At 34.2% G+C, this 21664-nt stretch overlaps 1 protein-coding gene across 1 annotated transcript in view; it reads right to left on the bottom strand.

Annotated features, from left to right (window-relative positions):
* The window catches only part of LOC138695252 (dual specificity protein phosphatase 22-like), a 196287-nt gene extending 176403 nt beyond the window's left edge, over positions 1-19884 (bottom strand). Inside the window, exon 1 of the mRNA XM_069819696.1 lies at positions 19832-19884. Within this exon, the coding sequence (XP_069675797.1) occupies positions 19832-19852 (21 nt within the window). The 5' untranslated portion in view covers positions 19853-19884. The remainder of the gene's footprint in view (positions 1-19831) is intronic.
* Between the last annotated feature and the right edge of the window lie 1780 nt (positions 19885-21664).

Below are 21664 nucleotides of genomic sequence, written 5' to 3'. Positions count from 1 at the left end.
TACTGATCATGTCCCCAGCAAGAGTCATTCTTGTTTCTTTGTGTTCTGCCGACAACATTTTCGGAACTAACTTCTGAGACACGTAATGCATGTTGAGATGCTTGTGAAGAACATTGTGTACACTTCCGACTGATATTCCGACCTCTGCTGCTATCTCTTTTATGGTTTTACGTCGGTCGTCCCTCACAACATTATGCACACGCTGAGCGATTGCTTCATTTGTTGCAGTTGTTGGTCGGCCGCTGCGTACGTCATCTTTGATGCTATCGCGGCCACCAGAAAAGCGTTTATGCCAGGCATACACTTGATTTTTTTTCATTGCTGCTTCGCCATATGCTTCTTCCAACAATCTTAATGTCTCTGCAGGAGTTTTGTGTAACAAAACACAGAACTTGATGTTTGTACGTTGCTCTGTGGACATAATTGCAAAATGCGACGAACAAACAAAACACTATGATAAACAATTGCCTGCAACTCAAAACCAACAATCGCCATTATCAACAAACTTTAAGGAAATGACATCATGAATGTTACCAACAAAACAAATGTATAATATCCCTTGTTATATATTAATACGAAAAATGGTAGTAAAATTCCGGGAACTTTTTGAACCCAGTAGTATATCACTTTTAAAAATTATAAAACTTGATTACTTAATCTTTTCAGACAAAACGCCTATCACCACGGTGAAACAGACTGAGAATCCTCTTCACTTTCTACAACACATCGGATAATAATGTACAATTTTTCAATTTTAATTTTATAACTTTTTTTAATTTCACAATTCAAGCATACAGTAAATGCTCAGATAACTATGTTCAGTCAAAGATCAAAGAACCTCGATTCTACATGTCCAGTCTAAGGCCATAGACGCCGTTTAACCTTCATGTAAACGCACACAATGGCAGATCAATCATTAATGCAACCATGTGTTTAAATTTTAAATCTCTGACTTTATATACATTAATCAATTTTAAGGCTATGGAAACCATACTTATTTAAATGCATGCATGAGCATTTTAATTACCAGTGTATAAATGTGTTTGATATGTTTTTCACCTAGTTCTATTAATTGTCTGTCAGAAAACTGACCTGAGGATGACTTATAAAAAGTCGAAAATATTTGTGATATTTAAAATTGTAACATGATGTAACAGAATTTATTTTTCTGCCATCATATATTTGATAAGTGTTTGACTGAGAATACAATATTATTATTGATTTAATTTCACAAAAACTTATCTGAATCAACATGACCTTTAAATTCAAAGGTATATTGCTTAAAGGTAAATATATTCATCCCTGTTCATTCATATCTATACTACTCCTGCAGTTATAGTACCCCTGATGCTACTCCCAACCCACAACATTGATTCACATGAATTATCCATTTCACTTAATTTCACTACTAATTTTTCTCTCTCTCATTTTTCATTTATTCAGATGTTCGTTCACTTTAATCCATTGCTTCTATTTCTATCTTACTGCATTTTTCACACTTTCTTCTGACACCTGACACTTTCCTCTCTCTTCTTATTCTATCATTTTACCCAACCCTGACTTTATCGCACTCAAGTTTTAGCACAATTAATTAACGAGTGAGTGAATAAATGAATAAATAAATGAAAGAAAGAAAGAAAGAAAGAGAAGAAAAAACTGAAAATAAGAAGGCGGAAGGAAAGAAAATAATAAGTGAAATGGGAAGAAGATAATAACTTGTTCCCATTTTTCGGGCACGTTCTGTAATGCGGTGGCCCAATTTGGAGAAAGCGGTCGTAGCGTGTAACAGAACAAGGGAATATACCGCCTGGGGGAAAAAGAACACGACAGACTTCTTGGGAACAGATCCAAGACCTCCGAAATATGAAGACAACACGCTAGAGATTTACAGATAAGATGTATGAATTGCGACCTGAAAATATAGCGATGAGTTGAGAAGCATTGCGGCTAACCTGTTCTTTTTGCTTGCACAAAACATAATTCTTAGGGCACTAATTAATATGCAGCTGAACTTAAGAGAAATTCGGTTCTGCGGATGTATTACAAGGCTTGGTTCATTAATTATGAACCCAGTGTCTGCATTTATTACAAGTCGGCAAGAAATAATAGTGGTGCAAATTTTACGTTCAAGTTATTCAGTAATAATAATAATAATAGTAATAATAATAATAATAATAATAATAATAATAATAATAATAATAACAGTAATAATAATAATAATAATAATAATAAAAATAATAATAAATATAAAAATATAATAAATATAAAAATTGGAAATTTATCTTTTGAAGAGGTGGAGAAGTTCAAATATCTTGGAGCAACAGTAACAAATATAAATGATACTCGGGAGGAAATTAAACGCAGAATAAATATGGGAAATGCCTGTTTTTATTCAGTTGAGAAGCTTTTATCATCCAGTCTGTTGTCAAAAAATCTCAAACTTAGAATTTATGAAACAGTTATATTACCAGTTGTTCTTTATGGTTGTGAAACTTGAACTCTCACTTTGAGAGAGGAACAAAGGTTAAGGGTGTTTGAGAATAAGGTGCTTAGGAAAATATATGGGGCTAAGAGGGATGAAGTTACAGGAGAATGGAGAAAGTTACACAACACAGAACTGCACGCATTGTATTCTTCACCTGACATAATTAGGAACATAAAATCCAGACGTTTGAGATGGGCAGGGCATGTAGCACGTATGGGCGAATCCAGAAATGCATATAGAGTGTTAGTTGGGAGGCCGGAGGGAAAAAAGACCTTTGGGGAGGCCGAGACGTAGATGGGAAGATAATATTAAAATGGATTTGAGGGAGGTGGGATATGATGGTAGAGAATGGATTAATCTTGCTCAGGATAGGGACCAATGGCGGGCTTATGTGAGGGCGGCAGTGAACCTTCGGGTTCCTTGAAAGCCAGTAAGTAAGTAAGTAAGTAATAATAATAATAATAATAATAATAATAATAATAATAATAATAATAATAATAATAGACTTAATAATAATGCATGTTTTCCTCTATCATTACACTATCACTCTTTCTTATGGTATTCATTATCATAATTAGTACAGCATTAGCCAAAACGGTGTCAGCGTGATGTAATATTGGAAGACTTTACTCTAGTGGTGCTTATGATTAGGTTTTCTCCGGAGCGGTTGTTTGCGCGCTTTCAATCGGAGACGTCCGGTTACCTCCGATTGATGCCGCGCAGGTTGTATATGTGCTGTGGCGCAGACATACACTTTCCGCTGAGCATTCCTTTAATCGGATCAGGTAGTGATTCGAGTCCGCTGACGTCCGCGTATCTTTTAAAATAAGTTCTAATTTGTTGTTGTTTAATCCCTCTTTTATGTTAATCTCTCTCCCTTTCTTCGGCTCTTTTTTTGTGTTGCTTAAAGTGCTACGTTAGCTGACAGATTTTTTTTCTAGTTTTGAAATTCATAGTATATGTGGAAAGCCGTATTAGTTTTATGTCATTGATCAAATTAATAACATTTATACTTTAATTCTCCTAGAAACTCTCGTTTAATCGCAAACAGGGTTTGTCAATTATTATTCTAATCGGTTTAGTTAACGTAAAATATATTAAGGGAGCTTCAGAATGAAACAAAAGAAACGTGGGCTATCAGTGGGATAAAGTTTACCGTCCAACATAATTTATTCAGATTCTTCAGCGGACAAGATTGTGATTATTGTGTTAAAGGGTGTCGGTATTTGAACTGCCTCTTCTAAAACGCGCCAGTCCTGCTCTGTAATAAAAATATAAGTGGATATCAACTTAAGGATAATTGTAATTTTATTATTACCAGATGTTTCTTTAGTTTCATTCAGAAATGTTTTAATCCAAACAGTAAAATATAACTCGAGTCGTCTTGTAAATATTTCATTTGTTTTTTATTGCCTCGAAAGTTACGTTTTAGAGAAATTTCAAGACTTTTTCATAGACTGTGAGCGTTTGGGAGCAATAGCACTAAAACAATTTAAAAAGCAATCGTATCAAATGTTTTGCGTAATTGTGTTCATCAAGTTCGCGATTGTGCGATCGCTTCAAATGGTCTAACAAATTCGAAGTTCCACCACCCTTAGAGTAAATTCGCCCACAATGTTTACAGTGTGCGACTTTATTATTACCTTCAACTAAATTAAAGAATTTCCATGCGACGGATATCCGATTTGGTGCCATTTTATTCCACTCACAACTACCGTCAGTCCGTACGCGCCGGTCGTCCTTGAGCTAACTGTCGCTTCGCTCCGAACCCCCGCATCCCTCCGTATGTCCCCTGTTCCACCTACGGTAGTATCGGAGATCACCGGTGGAGAGCTTTATTCGTAATCTCCGATTCCTCCGCGGTAGTAGTCACTCCGATGAGCAGCACTGCTTTACTCTAATGGAACTTCACACGAATCCTAAGCCTACATGGCTGAATCGACAGATGGTACCACGATATCTACAAAAAACGTGGCCGTTCGGACTTAAACCACAATAATCCCATTAGAGGCTGTAAAGCTAGTCTGCGGGTCCTCTCCGTACAAAAGAAAAAAGAAACTTATTTTTAGAAAAGCTGAGTGTGCATATCGAAGTCATTTTGACTCACTGTCAAATGAGGAGAATGAACTCTACCGCTATTTAGAGTGGATCGGGGGAAGATGCCTAACTTTTTCTTTGATTGAAAATTTAAGACACTATTCATTTAGTTTTGAATTTCATATTGAAATATCAAAGTCTGGAAGGTATTTTGAAACTATATTTTTGGTACAAAACATTCCGAAATTAATCCCAGCTCACAAAAGAATGTTCACTGTGGTTCACAAAGTTATCATACGTGTCTATTATCGCGTAATATTGCAGAACTTACGATTAGAAACCAAACCACTTGTCGCACAGGTTTGTAGCTGCTCTCGATGCCGAGATATTACTGAAAAACCTCGGCACGGTTAATTTTATACGCAACTTCGACGTCCAAATGCCCGCTGCGATAGAAGGAGGTGTTATTGGGCTAGTCACACAAATTACATTTGTTCATGGTCTAACTACTAATAACATTACCATTCGAATGTGGTTCACAGTGTTATTACAATAAGCATTTGAAATTCTGTCATTTTGTGTTTCACCCCTGATCCCGGATTAGGTGCCAATCATTGCGGGGAAAGATTATTCTGCTTCAAAACCAAGATCGGGACTCGAACTCGGACCGTCTCCCTGATAGGCTGATGTTCTAGACCGCACTGTCACGGCAGGGATATTTTCATTCATACCTGGCTTTGTTTACGCCAGAAAAATGATTTGCTTAGCAAAGCCTGAACAGTAATAATAGCAACTAACTTTTTGAACATCCTACGCACATTTTAAACAACAGTAAACACAGAATGTTTCATTATTTTGCCTCAGGATTTATAAATATTATATTACGTTAGTGCCTAAATCCAAATTTAATAGAGTGTAATAATAAACTTATTTTGAAACAAGTTGAGTTTTGATATAATATTAAAACGTAATTTACGGTAATTGATATTTACAGAAAACAATATTAAAATCTCCAACAAACTTTGCTGTAGGCGGTGTATTTTAAACAACACACTGCAAATTTATGTGGGGTTTGCGAAAACAAACATCGCGACCGTTGCTATGATTACGATGCATGCGGTTGCGCGCGCAACGGAGCGTTAACACCAGCAAATAAAAATAATGTTTGGTTATTCGTTTGCGACACATCTATATAGAAGTGCTTCAATTTATGGAAATGAGTATAATTTTAAAAATAGTATTGCACACGAAATAAAATCGTTTTATAGTAAGCAACTATGAAATCTGCATCGACATGGGGAACTATTAATAATAGAATTCCTCAAGGATCAATATTAGGTCCCTTACTTTTTCTAGTGTTTATAAATGATCTTGCCCCCTAATAAAAGATGTAGGTCATCCCATATTATTTGCAGATGACACAAGTATAGTAATTATAGCCAATAACCCCAACACATTCCAATCTTCAACAGAGGAAATTCTCTTCAAAATATGTGACTGGTTCTCAGTCAATAAATTAGTATTAAATTGTAACAAAACTAACATAATTCAATTTAAATCATGTCCAAATTGAACGTCGCAAATTTCTAGCGCAATAATTAATAATAGATCCCTATTAGAAACAACAACAACCAAATTTCTTGGCTTAAAAATCGATAATGTATTACATTGGAAAAATCATATTAAAGAAATTACCCCCAAACTAAATTCAGCTTGTTTTGCTATTAGATCTATGCAAAAGATAGTAAATAGCAATACCTTAAAAACAATATACTTTGCATATTTCCACTCGGTAATGAGTTTTGGAATAATATTCTGGCGAAATTCCACATATAGTAACAATATATTTCTATTACAAAAAAGAGTAATTAGAATAATAGTAGGTGCCAAATCTAGGGAATCGTGTAGGACTATTTTCAAAAACCTACAAATAATGCCCATGGCTTGTCAGTATATCTTTTCATTAATAACCTTCCTCGTATGTAATCGTGAAAACTTTGTAACTAATTCAACAGTTCATAGCATAAATACACGTCAAAAAATGACTTTCATACTCCATCGGCAAGTCTATCGTGCTATCAAAAAGGAGTGCGTTATATGGCAGTAAAAATTTTTAATTGCCTCCCTATCGATATAAAAAATGAAACTCAAAACGTAAAATTATTTAGGGCCAAATTAAAGAAGTACCTAATTTCTCAAGCCTTCTATTCTGTAGGTGAATTCATGACATTCAATAACACTTCATGAAATTGATACTAAAACTATGTGTTGTACTAGGAGACTATATTGTAAATCTCTTCTGTATATATTTCATCTAGACTGTGACTATAAATTAAGATTTTATAATAGTATTAAGTTTTTTTGACTTGTTCCATATTCTAGCTGTAAGCATGTATGAATACCATGGAATATTAATAAATACAATATAATACAATATAATACAAAACTTAATTATCTTCCGTCCCTGCTAACCTGTTTAAAGGAATTGAAATATTTTGAAATTGGTTAGGAAAAAAAATGAAACTCGAAAAGACAAACAAAAAAATAACATTCTTTGCTTTGTTTTGTATTTTACAAGTATTGTTATTTTTTATCAACAGTAATCTCACTAGAGGTTTTGATTTATCTAGAGAAAATCAAACTCGAGTGGGATTTAATTGACTATTACACGATTAGAAGAAAGTATATAAAGATTAGAAGTAACGAAGAACTCCAATACAATAAAATATTAACTGACTTACGAAAATACAACTGTCTTCAAATGTATTATTGTACCATCTCAACGTTATAAATATTACGCTAGATGCATGCTAGATGGCAGTAGTGAGTTATGATTACTAGCAATGCTTTCTCGTCGAGAAGTTCTCGATCTATATCACGATGGCAGTGTTACTAGTCAAAAAGGCTTTGTTGATTCAGTTTCATTTTTCTTAAAACAGTTGCATTCCACTTCAATTATCCGAATCCCAGTAATCAACGCCACTTGACAGATGATTTTCAATAAATCTTAATATTAAACAATCTCTGATACGTGACTATCCATAATATCATATAGCAGAAGCTATAACATAACCTAACTAATATACACAAGTGTTAGAAAAGTTTTAATTAACGACGATGACATAAGAAATAAACATGAATCATTTTAAAAGGAATAATTATTGCATGTACAATTTTCAAATTTGAATGTGGTTGGTGGTTCAATTGATGTTATATTGGACGTGTGCGTAATAGAAGTGGAACTCGTTGATTTAGGCCTACATGGTGTATTCAACTTATTCAGGATTTCCGAATGGTGCTCTTCATTTATTTCTAAATAGGATTTCATAAGATGCATAGGTATGATCAGTGATTTTTATTAATTCTTGTTCAAGAATGCCAATACGAGTCATATTTGAAACAGCTGTGCATCGACTGGAGTGGTTTGTAATTTTATATATATATATATATATATATATTTTTGACGTCCAGACCAGCGTAGTTTCAAATGTTGGCAAACAAAGAAACAAATGCTAGGGACGCGATAAAATTAAACAAATGCTAGGGACGCGATAAAATTGTGCGATAAGCAGCCATGATTGGTTGAAATACGTCCTTTCGTACCGTTTCATTGGTCAGAAGTAGTATGACGTAGTAAAAGTGTAATAGTCATTAGGAATATGGTTTTATTGTTTAATTATGTTTGATAAAGTTGCATTTTTTTTTCACTGTTAGCCTATCAGTGTGTAAAGTCCTAGTACGTAAAAAAGCATGTAGCCTAATCACTTCACGCACTGCCAAAGAAAATGCAATATTCAGTGTACTAACTTCATTCAATAAGAAATAATTAATGCATTACTTCGATCTTTCGTACGTAAATATTACATGTAACACAAATAAATAACAAATTTAACATTCATATTTAGCATTTATCGATTTTGTGAAAGCTTTTGACAAAGTTCGAAGAGACCTTTTATTTGACATTTTACAAGAAAAAATATACCAAATCTGCTATTACAAAACATAATAGAAATCTACACTGACGATAAAATAAGTGTCAAAATAAATAATCTTATATCCGAAAGAAAATATGTTAATAACGGAGTTAGACAAGGTTCCGCATTTTCTCCAACACTATTTAATATTTACATGAATTAAATCATTTCTAAATGGAACCAGATCTATACATCAGGGATCATAATAACCAGTACCTTAACATTAAATAAATGTGAGTGAATTAGTTTATGAGTTATTAACAAAAATGTTTTAAAAAATTTGTGTATTTCAAAATTAAATGTGTCGCTCAATTTTTCAGTAAAATGTATGAAATTTTTTATCCAAGATCAGTGACATATTTGGAAAAACAACACGCATTAATTTACCTATATCTTTACTGTGAAAGAGGAAAAAATGTTGCAACCACTGCATACCTAAATACAGAAATTTTCCATTCCCACCATAAATATTTCATTTTTTTATTTTAAAAAGTATTTATTTAATCATGAAACCCATGCGCTGTTTTATTAACCACAGTATAAAATCTATAGACCATGCTGTAAAAATTTCATGTTCCTATCATCAAAATTGTAAGAGCCTTTTCACTTCGAACCTGAAAAAAAGTGCTGAAAAAAGTGTAAGAAAACAGCTTGCGTAATTGTTATGCTTTCGAGCGCCGCAGAGCATTAAAAGTTGCTCAACATATAAATAAGACATTGCTGATTCATTTTTTTACAAGAAAACGAAAATGCGATTTTTGACTCAAAATGACCAAAATTTCACCCGTCACCTTCATTAAGTATAGAACGTAATGGACGAAATATGAGCAGCTGAAATTCAGTTTAAATTCTCTACATTTCCTAAAATAAATATTTCGAATATTACTTGCCAGGCTGTAGTGCTATAAGACAGTAAGAACGTTATCCGCGAGAGCTTGAGATCTGCTTGCCAGAGTGTAGTGAATAGAGTAACAGGAGTGCCGGTCTCTTAGGTTTGACTCGCTCTATATAAGCCTAAGGGAGGGAGGTTTAGATGGATACAGTTAAAAAAAAAGTCATTCAATTTTATTGTGAACGGAACAGACTTCACTAATTTAATGCTAGGTTTCGTTATCATTATTATTAATATTATTTTTATTATTATTATTATTATTATTATTATTATTATTATTATTATTATTATTATTATTTACACAACACAGAACTGCGCGCATTGTATTCTTCACCTGACATAATTAGGAACATTAAATCCAGACGTTTGAGATGGGCAGGGCATGTAGCACGTATGGGCGAATCCAGAAATGCATATAGAGTGTTAGTTGGGAGGCCAGAGGGAAAAAGACCTTTAGGGAGGCCGAGAAGTAGATGGGAAGATAATATTAAAATGGATTTGAGGGAGGTGGGATATGATGATAGAGAATGGATTAATCTTGCTCAGGATAGGGACCAATGGAGGCCTTATGTGAGGGGGAAATGAACCTCCGGGTCCCTTAAAAGCCAGTAAGTAAGTATTATTATTATTATTATTATTATTATTATTATTATTATTATTATTATTATTATTATTATTTACACAACACAGAACTGCGCGCATTGTATTCTTCACCTGACATAATTAGGAACATTAAATCCAGACGTTTGAGATGGGCAGGGCATGTAGCACGTATGGCCGAATCCAGAAATGCATATAGAGTGTTAGTTGGGAGGCCAGAGGGAAAAAGACCTTTAGGGAGGCCGAGACGTAGATGGGAAGATAATATTAAAATGGATTTGAGGGAGGTGGGATATGATGATAGAGAATGGATTAATCTTGCTCAGGATAGGGACCAATGGAGGCCTTATGTGAGGGCGGAAGTGAACCTCCGGGTTCCTTAAAAGCCAGTAAGTAAGTATTATTATTATTATTATTATTATTATTATTATTATTATTATTAATATTAACTTATTATTTTATGATACCTTTATTATTACTCTGTAACATAATACCTATTGTAAATCATATTAATTTAATTGTTTTTGTTTGTTTGTTAGCTCATATTGTACGATAGAAACAAATGAATTTCAATTGAATATATTTAAGTATTTGCATTTACGCTAGGAGGACTTGTTCTCCAGTTTACAATATTAATTTAACACCTCTAGATTAATTAATAAACATGGCGAATGCAAATTTTGTTTGCATGAATGTAAACGTGGAAAAATAAATTAAAAATACGTTTGTACTTGCAGTTAATTGAATGGGAATATACCCGTAGGATAATTGCGAAATAATGATGTATGGGGACAACGAAGAGAAAAGAAAAGAAAAAAATCAAGGGGTATAACATGTAGGGTTATTCAAAATTAATGAAACATTTAAAAGTCCAGATCATTTTGTTAAGAAGTAAGTTTAGGCCTATAGAGAAATAATACAATTTTTTTAATAAGAGAGTGAGTTTATTTTCAGATAAATTTGTGTTTCAGTTGTTTCATTATTGTTGTTATGACAACTGAAATAAATATACAGAAATTCAAGCTATTATTTAATGAAAAAATGATATGTTTTTTTTTTTTACAAATTAAAACCAGAAGATAAATAATAGTTTTAATAATAATAATAATAATAATAATAATAATAATAATAATAATAATAATAATAATAATAATGGTTTATTTAACTTGGCAGAGTTAAGGCCATACTGCCGTACGTAGTAAAACTACGATACAAAAGACACTAAAATTTACAAAGTAAAGTACACTACATTATTTCACACACGGAACAAGTCAGTAGAAATCAGACATAGTAGACAGTCTGATCCGTTTGGGTATGTACGAGTATAATATTAATTTTTTATTATTATAAAGCTATTATGATAGGAACAATTTCTTGCTGGTTATATTACGATTAAAAGATGGGAGTTTCCATATATGACATCAACATTGCATAATCTGAAAGGACAAATGAAAATCGTAGATTATTAATGGCTACTACAAATCAACAGCGGTCACTATGTGTTCTTTGGTATGCTAAATTTGAGAGTGCGTAATGTACCTAAATACGATTCCATAATGTTGTGGTATCGAACATTTGTAGAAACAGGCTCTGTGTTAAAAAAAAAAAAAAAACATGCAGGAGGTCGCAGGCGAAACCCAGTATGAGAAGCAGCTATCTCTTTGCTTGGTCCCCAAACTCCCCAGATCTAACTCCTCCTGACTTCTTCGTGTGGAGTTTTGTTAAAGACATTGTCTATTCACAGAAACCCAGGAACATTGATGATCTGAGAGTAAAAATTACTCAAGCTTTTCAACAAATCATTCCTCTAATGTTACAATGAACATGGGCTGAATTGCATCACCATTATGAGTTGTGCAGGGTGCGCAATGGGGGTTATGTTGAGCTCTGAGGAATCTGCCGTCTTTCAATGTTGTATGCATAATGTTTCAATAATTAAAGTTCAGTAGTAAATGTTTTACTTTTGACAATTAGATTTTTCGATGTGGCAAAGTTGACTAATCTAACTCCATTGTCACTACTAATTGCGTGTAGGCTCTCTTTTCCAATAGTTGGTCTAAAAATATCCTCCCGTCCTACTTTAGCGTTGAAATCCCCCAATAAAATTGTCATGTGATATCTAGGGAACTGATCAAAAGTATGTTCCAATTCCTCATAGAAGCTATCCTTTATATGGTCGTCTTTCTCTTCTGTAGGGGCGTGAGCATTTATAACTATGATGTCGCACCATCTACCCTTAAGTACTAAATATGATAACCTTTTACTGATAAATTTGATCTTTTTTACTGCTGATTTTATTCTTTTATGAACAAAGAATCCTGTTCCTAATTGGTGATTATTGTTTCCTTCCCCATAATACAACAAGTAATCTCCTATTTGTGATATGCCATTCCCATCTAACCTAACCTCTTGTACTCCCACGAAGTCTATTCTATATCTAGCTAGTTCTTTTGCTACTAATGTTACCCCTCCTGGACTCTCACTCTGAGAGAGGAACATAGGTTAAGGGTGTTTGAGAATAAGGTGCTTAGGAAAATATTTGGGGCTAAGCGGGATGAAGTTACAGGAGAATGGAGAAAGTAACACAACACAGAACTGCACGCATTGTATTCTTCACCTGACAATTAGGAACATTAAATCCAGACGTTTGAGATGGGCAGGGCATGTAGCACGTATGGGCGAATCCAGAAATGCATATAGAGTGTTGGTTGGGAGACCGGAGGGAAAAAGACGTTTAGGGAGGCCGAGACGTAGATGGGGGGATAATATTAAAATGGATTTGAGGGAGGTGGGGTATGATGATAGAGACTGGATTAATCTTGCTCAGGATAGGGACCGATGGCGGGCTTATGTGAGGGCGACAATGAACCTCCGGGTTCCTTAAAAGCCATTTGTAAGTAAGTAAATGTTTTACGGTATTTTTATTTTATCCATACCCAAAAGGATCACCCTGTATAACATATAGAAAGAAAGGAAAATGCATAATAAAATGTGAACATTAGGTGAAAGTAAATAAGAGATACGAAGTATAAAGATATAAGACAATAGTAATATTTATAATAATAATAATAATAATAATAATAATAATAATAATAATAATAATACTAGTAATAATAATAATAATAACAACGTTGTTGTAGTCCAAAGTCCATGGAAAACGATGTTAATGCTGCGATGGTTTCACAAGGAGTCCAGGAAACTAAAATTCAAAATATGGAACATGCATTGTGAATCAAGTTGTAAGGTGACAGTAAATGATTTACTCGTCAGTGTGCCGTCTTGTTTTGTGCGTGAATACACCTTACTATTTTATCGACAAAACTGTATAATTATAAAAATGTTCTTATAAACTTACTTATTAACAAGACCCTTGCGGTAGCTGAGTGGTTAGACCTCCAGTCTGTCACACAGACGGCCCGGCTTCGAATCCCGGTCAGGTCTGGGATTTTTCATTTAATAATCCATAGTGATACTTATGGGGGACAAGGCCGCAGTTGGGGTTTTTCTCGGGGTTCTCCCGACTTTCCCCATACTAGGCATCTACATTATTCTGTCACCATTTCTCTATTTCGTGATCATTCAATAGCTTTCCCCGATCGCCGGCTGGCGACGCACGGAGGGGGCTGGCCTAGGAACGAGGGGGGGTTGCCTGCTTGAAATCTGGGTATGTAGCGAACCTTAGTGTAGTCAGCCGATGTGAGTTTGGGAATGCGCCTAGCTTGAGGGTTAGCGCAATATACCTTAACGGGTGGAAGTGCCCCCTTCCCGTAAATTCCATTCCAATTTCATACTTCTTAACAAAGTTAGTGGACTTTGAAATCTTTCGTGACTTTTTAATAACCTAATATACGTATATGGAAGAAACTATCAAAAAGGTGTCTGAATTAACATGTTATTGCTACATAGTTTTAAAAGACGCAATAAAATTATACAATGACCTTTTTTATTTGCAAATGACGAAGCAATAATATCAAACAATGATTATAATACAAGGAGTGTTATATGAACTTTATGATGTGTGCATTGATTTTTATATAGAAATATCTTCAAGCAAATAGAATTTTTGAGGCAAAGATAATATAAGATAAAAAGTAGTAATGGAAAAAATATCTTGGAACAAGTGACTCATTTTACAATTTTAGTTTGTAATTTGTCTTACATTGACAATCCCACGTGAATGAATGTTTCTCAGCCAATGAACAAGCTCCTTGACGCTAGATTGACTAATGAGAATCGCAATAGACTGATAGTTAAAAGCACAGTCTATTAGATACTGTCACGAAGCTCAATACGTAGTAAATATGCATCCATAGATAGTTGCTAACCACTAGGATCGCTACTATCGCCTCGTCACAAACAATGCGAAATAGTACCTGCACAGTCTATTGCTTCAAGTACCCTCATAAACTCAAGCTTCGTGACTGTATATATTACAGACTGTGGTTAAAAGTATGCTGCTCAATATTAATAAATGATAGCTCTCTCCCCCCTACGTTCATTTGTTTCATTTGTATCGTCTCTGCTTCGATGTATCAGCTATCAAACGATTAGTTTAGATTCGCAGTTTCAACATGCAACAATAATATATTGATTCCAGTAATTGCACAATTTAATTTTTGTAAATAAAAGTGATTTACAATAAAATTAAACATGTTCAGAATTATAGATAAACAATGATAAAAGATTTCAACAGAAAGTGTTGTTATATCAAATGTCCAGTTGTTTTTATTCGAAGGAATCTTTTATTCTTATCATCTCTGTTTCGATTCGATTTTTTTTCTGTATCTTATTATTATAACCTTGAATGTTTAGTTGTTTAAGAATTGCAGTTGTTTGCATTGGAATTATCTTTTCCGAATAATGCATGATGATATTTGAAGGGTTCAGAACCATAGTGGGCCAAGCGCCATTTACTAAAACCGTAGAAAACAAGGGTTAAAATGAAGTTATTCCCATAATTCAATGGAAACATATAGCAAAATAAAGTATACACATTAAAACTAAATAATTTCTCAATCTTCATTAAACTATGGTATTCACTTAACTGTAACCCTTGCTTTCTCCGATTTTAATAAATGGCGCTTGGCCCACTATGGCTCTGAACCCTTCATTTATCCTCAGGCAATTTAATTTAAACTCATGACAACAAACATTCGTTAAACTCAATTAAATTACCGGAAACTATCAGTACTCGTATTTAGAACAAAGTTTTAATAAAAAAAGAACAGTAAAGGTTATTTTTAAATGGAAGGCCTACCATCAGATCTTTTAACAATAAATTAAGAAATGTCACAATTTTGAAATAATGTAATATCGGTACTATGTTTACTCTATGAAAGTTTAGAAGGCTACACAAAATTAGATTACCGGTATAAAAAATCCTAATCACTCAGAGAAGAACTAAATACATTTGGCTTTAATGAAAAAGTAATTCATTATACAGGGTGTTTCAAGAAATTCTCCCCCGGTTTATGGAGGAGATTCCTCAGGTTATTTGAAACAAAAAATGTAAATAAATTAATGGAATCACATTCATAATATTACAGAGTTACAACACATTTTCGAAACGTATCATAACCTCCCAAATCCCCAGATTCAACCCTGAGATTACTGCATCTTAGATAGATGAAAGACATCGTGTATCAGATCAAGGTACAAACACGCGAAGAGTTGCTTCAACGCATTATGGATGTCGCGGCAACAATAAGGAACAAATGTGTGAAGCTGTGAAATGCTACACGTGCGGTTCACACCCATGCGGACTGTTGCCTTGACATTCAGGGAGCCATTTTCGAAAATATGATTTAAATACACTCTAAATGAGAGAGATTTATTCATAAACAATCAATTGTTTGTGTTTTTATTATTTGCTTTGCATTTTTGTTAGAGAAATCCTGAAATAAAACGTTTTTCTGCAGTTTTCAAATTATCGTAACTCCGTACCTTTTTTGTTCCAAATAACCTCAGGAATCACCTCCATAAAACGAAGGAGAATTTCGTGAATCACCCTGTATAAAGAACTGGATATCCTATGTAAATATAATGATATCTAGTAGAATTCCACGCATTTTTTAAATTACAGACCGGTCGACAAACGAAATATAGGACGATCTAAAGGACTTTGGGTGGCCTAGATCAACAGATGTGGACGCTACAGGCGAAAATATCTAATCCTTGATGAATAATGATAATGGTGAGTTAATTATTGAATTATGAATTTTTTAGTTTTTGTCATTAATTTTTTATATGAATTAGTGTAGTATTTAAGCTTAGAACCAAATTGTATCTTTATTGTTTGTTAGATATTGCTTTCAATAAAAGACATAACTAGTCATGAAATAAAGTAACAGGGGATTTATAAGATCCCTGTAGTTGCTTGAAATGTTATGTTCTCGATTGGCTATTATTGTGGTACTTAGATTTTTTTAAATATATTTCTGAAGTGTCACCAAGCACGAGTACTGCGTATTCGGTCCTAAAATTTATCAAACATTATTATGTCCTCTTATTTATACTTAGGGTATTATTATGTTATTCTATTTGTATTTTGTATTTATCTTTAATTTGCATTTATCTGTATTTTTGTATTTATATACACAAAGTAAATTTGTATTTACATAGGTTAATGGTAAACAAATTTGAAATATGAATTTTGTACGATATTAGTAGACCTTGGATTTTAGAACAAATGCCTGTTTTGTTTTTTCATGCACTAATACGAAAACCTTTTTAACATGTCCACATGTCATGAAAACTCACGAAATTTGATAGTGTCTCATAGTACTCTGAAATGCCTAATTCAGTCGTTAAAGCCCATTGACAATAAATTTTAATGTCATGTTCTACACTTCATTTTATTTGTAATGCATTTGGTAACATGACTATTGAACAACACTCACTTTTGAATTTGGCATATTGGAAAATACAAGTCCTTAGTAACGTTTAGCTCTTTGCAGTAGCATGATTTTACATGATAAATAAGTTCTAACAAAGGATTTACCCAATATGAGCAAATGCTGTGTAACTTTCGGTGTTGGACCCCGGACTTATTTCACCGGCATTATCACCTTCATCTCATTCAGACGCTAAATAACCTAAGATGTTGATAAAGCGTCGTAAAATAACCTACTGCAAGAAAAAAACAACGGATATATTCTGTTCTTAGCTAGTTATTTGGAATTGATGCTGCACTTTTCATATATATTGACAGGGTGCCTATATGCTATGGATTTTTTTAATGGGTTATTTTACGACGCTGTATCAACATCTCGGTTGAATGATATGAAGGTGATAATGCCGGTGAAATGAGTCCGGGGTCCAGCACCGAAAGTTACCCAGCATTTGCTCGTATTGGGTTGAGGGAAAACCCCGGAAAAAATCCTCAACCAGGTAGCTTGCCCCGACCGGGATTCGAACCCGGGCCACCTGGTTTCGCAGCCAGACGCGTTGACCGTTACTCCACAGGTGTGGACTGGATTTAAGTGAAGTAATTTGATAGTGAAGTGGATCTTCCATATACATTAATATTTAAAATGAAATATTATGCATTATTACTCATGCTTGGTGCTTTGCAATAACGTTGGACTGTTTGTAGAATGATCTTGCAACGATAGTTTTATTTCGTTCAGAAGCAAATAATCCCTAAGAGTACTGCACTTTCCTTGTAGACTGTATTGACAAGAAATTATAACGGCATGTTTTAGACCTCATTTTATTTGCGTCACCTTTGGTCACATGAGTACAGGACAACACCCACTTCTGCATTTGACATGTTAGAAATACATTTCCTTAGTAATGCTTAGGCCTTTGCAGAGACATGATTTGATGCGTTGGGTGACTTTTAATAATGGATTTATTCAGTTAGCAAATTATCAGCCAACTGTGCTGCAATTTTCACTCAGCCTATATTGACTGGATGCTAACATAACCATGAATGCAAGTGGAACAACCTGATAGTATAATAATAAATTTTGAATGAAAAATTACTTCCATACTTTACTAGTCAACCTTGATATTTTGTAATATCTTTACTCTGTTTGTAGGATAGTCTTTCAGCAATAGTTTTATGTCGCTCTGAACCAAATAATATCTAAGAATAGCTACTGCACTTCAAGACATTTTAACGGTATGTTTTACAACTGATTTTATTTACAGTACCTTTGTTCAGACGATCGCAGAACAACACTGACTTTTGCATTTGGAATGTTAGGAGATAGAGATCCTCAGAGACGCTCAGCCCTTTGCAATAGCCTGATTTTATGTGATGAATGACTTCCAAGAATGGATTTGTTTTGTTCTGGGCCAATTATTTCGGTTTGATGCTGTACTTTTCACTTATATTGACAACTATGAATGTAAGTGAAATAATTTGGCAGTATAATGAACTTATTATATACTCTGTTAATACATTTTGAATGAAAAATCATTCCAATACGTTACTAGCCACGTTTGGTATTCTGTAATATCTTCAGACAGCCTGTAGGATGGTCTTTCAACAATGGGTAGTTTTATCTCGTTCTGAACCAAATAACACCTAAGAATAGCTACTGCACTTCAAGACGTTTTAACGGCATGTTTTACAACCGATTTTATTTACAGTACTTTTGTTCACACGATCACAGTACAACACCCACTTTTGCATTTGACATGTTGGGAGATATCTGTACAGGTAATCAGGGACCTTTAGCCCTTAGCAATAACCTGATTTTATGTGACGAATGACTTCCAACAATGGATTTGATCTGATCTTAGCCAATTATTTCACTTTGATGCTGCACTTTTCACTTATATTGACTGGATACTAACATAACTCTGGATGCAAGTGAAACAATTTGTCAGTAGGCCATAATTAACTTATCATATACATTGACAGTACATTCTGAATGAAAAATTACTTCCATACGTTACTAGACAACCTTCATGCTTTATAATATATTTACTCTGTCTGTAGGATGGTCTTTCAACAATAGTTTTATCTCTCTCTGAACCAAATAATATCTAAGAATAGCTACTGCACTTCAAGATATTTAAACGGCATGTTTTACAACTGATTTTATTAGCTATCTTTGTTCACATCAACACAGGACAACATTCACTTTTGTATTTGGCATGTTAGGAGATACAGGTACTCAGGAACACTTAGCCCTTAGCAATAACCTGATTTCATGTGACGGATGACTTCCAACAATGGATTTGTCCTGTTCTCAGCCAATTATTTCGGTTTCATGCTGCACGTTTCACTTATATTGACAGGATGCCAACATAACTATGGATGTAAGTGAAGTAATTTTATAATATGATGAAACTTCCATACATATTGATAATAAATTTTGAATGAAAGATTATTTCCTTGCGTTATTAATCACGCTTGATGCTTTCTAATATCCTTGGACTATTTAGCCTATAGAAGGGGCTTACGATAGTAGTTATAACGTCCTCGGAATAAAATAATCTCAAAGAATACTGTACTTTCCGTGTCTATGCACTCCACTTGCCATGACTATTGACAAGAAATTTTAGCGGCATGCTTTGGAGCTCGTTTTATTTTCAATACCCTTAGTCACGTGACCACACTTCTGCACTTGACATGTTACGAAACACAAGTCCTTAACAACGCTTAGTCCATAGCAATATCCTTATTTCGTGTGATGAATAGCTTCAAAAAATGGATTTGTTCTATTTTGAGGCAGTTGTTTCAGATTGATGCTGCACTTTCCTCGTGTATTGGCAGGAAGGGAATGTGCCACAGATAGCGTTAGTGTTGTACCTACCTTTTGTGACCTTGTGGCAGGTGTTGTAGCGACCTGACCTTGTGCACAGAAGCATGCTGAGGATTGTACTGACCTTGTTCATGCCATTGCCCATGGCGGCTGATCCTCTCTGCGACGCGTTCACATCTCGACTGAGGGCCGCAACCTGCCGGCCGGCCGGGGCAAATCGATACCCGCCCGACCCACTGGGGGGCGAGGAGGGAGGCAGGGCAATCTCGGTTGCGATTTGTGTCGGCAGGCAGGCCTGCTCTCTTAATATGTATCAATGTTCGCTATTGTTGTAATCCAGCAGTTCTTACCCGCACTCCTTGCCTCTCAGCAGACCGTTACTTTTTAATTTCAGCCTACACTAAGTGTAAATTTAGAGAGGAAAAGAGCGCGTTTCAAAATCTGTCATCTCCTTGGCAAACTTGATGCTCTTGGCCTTTTCCTGCCCGCATCCCTTGGATTTTTTAAGATGTGCGCACGTGCTCATTGAGAAGATTCTGTATAACATAGTTTACTATACACAGGGATTTAACATGGGAAATCAATTTTTTGTAAATTCTATCTTCCCTGTATGTTTAACAGGAAATTTTTATAAAGAAAAATGGTAAGGAACTAAAAATACTCGAAATGCACATACAACTGTTTCATTTTCTTAATAAGTTCAGAAGAATTACTTAAATAAAATTTTAGAATGTGACTTCGTTTGCTTTATTTATCAATTTACATTTGTTTCTTCTACAGTCATTTTTTTTTATTTATCTTGTACTTAACATCGAATTTTACAAACTGAGTTTGTCAGTTGTTTGTTTGTTTGTTGGTTAGTTAGATTTTTTGTTAGTTTGGTTCTTATTTTTTGGTTGTGTTTTTGTTGGTTCGTAGGGATTTTTATTGATTTGGTTGGTTGGTTTTTCTATTGGTTTGGATGGTTTGTTGTTAGTTGGTGATTGCATTTCATCTTGGTTTGGTTTATTGTTTTTTTTTTTGTTTGGTTGATTAGTTGGTTCGATTTTTTGTTTGTTTAGTTGGATAGTCGGTAATTTTTTTGTTTGGTTGTCTTGCTGTAGTTTTTATTTGTTCGGTTGATTAGATTTTTATTTCTTTGGTTGATCGATTTTTGTTATTTTGGGTTGTTGGTTGGGTTTTTGTTGGTTTGATTGTTTATTTATTAGTTTATTTGACTGGTTTTTTGGTTGGTTTGGTTTGGTTTAGTTGTGTATTTTATTGGTTTTGTTTTGTTTGGTTTAGCAATATATTTTGTTAGTTTAGTTGATTAGGTTTTTTGTTCGTTATGTTGGTTGTTTGCTTTTTTTTAATTTGTTTACTTGGGTTTTCCATTTGTTTGGTTGGATGATTGGATTTGTTGTTGGTTTGGATGTTTGGGTCTTTTGTTAGTTTTATTAGTTGGTTTCTTTGACAGTTTTTTGTTTGTTATGTTATTATTTCTTTATTGATTTGGGCAGGAAGTTTGTTGGTTTAGTTGTATTTTTCGTTGGTTTTTGTTTATTTTTATTGCTTTGTTTAGTTATTTTTTTTTTTTGTTGGTTGGTTGGTCTGTTGGTTATATTTTTTGTTGGTTTGGTTAAATGCTTGAGATTTTGGTTGGCTTAGTTGATTGGTTTCGTCAGCTGGTTTTTGGTGATTTGGTTTTATTGAGTTAGCTGTTCTCGACTAATTTGGGGTTTAATTCATTATAATGGCGATGATGACGATGGTGATAATGATTATGACGACGATGACGATTCTGATGATGATAATGTTATTGATTGAAGAAGAGAAAGTTAAAGGTACGCAAGAACGCGTCCTTGGAATGGGATTTGTTGCAATAGGGAAGAAACTGTGTGAGCTCCAACCTGATAGGACACTCGTCTCCAGCGTGGGTCGGCACTACACTGAAGAAACGTAGACAAATTTGGAAGTG

The sequence above is a fragment of the Periplaneta americana genome, chromosome 2, assembly GCF_040183065.1.
Source record: "Periplaneta americana isolate PAMFEO1 chromosome 2, P.americana_PAMFEO1_priV1, whole genome shotgun sequence".
NCBI classification, from domain to species: domain Eukaryota; kingdom Metazoa; phylum Arthropoda; class Insecta; order Blattodea; family Blattidae; genus Periplaneta; species Periplaneta americana.
The sequence above is the reverse complement of the archived record's forward strand: the minus strand, read 5'-3'. Positions and strand labels throughout refer to the sequence as shown.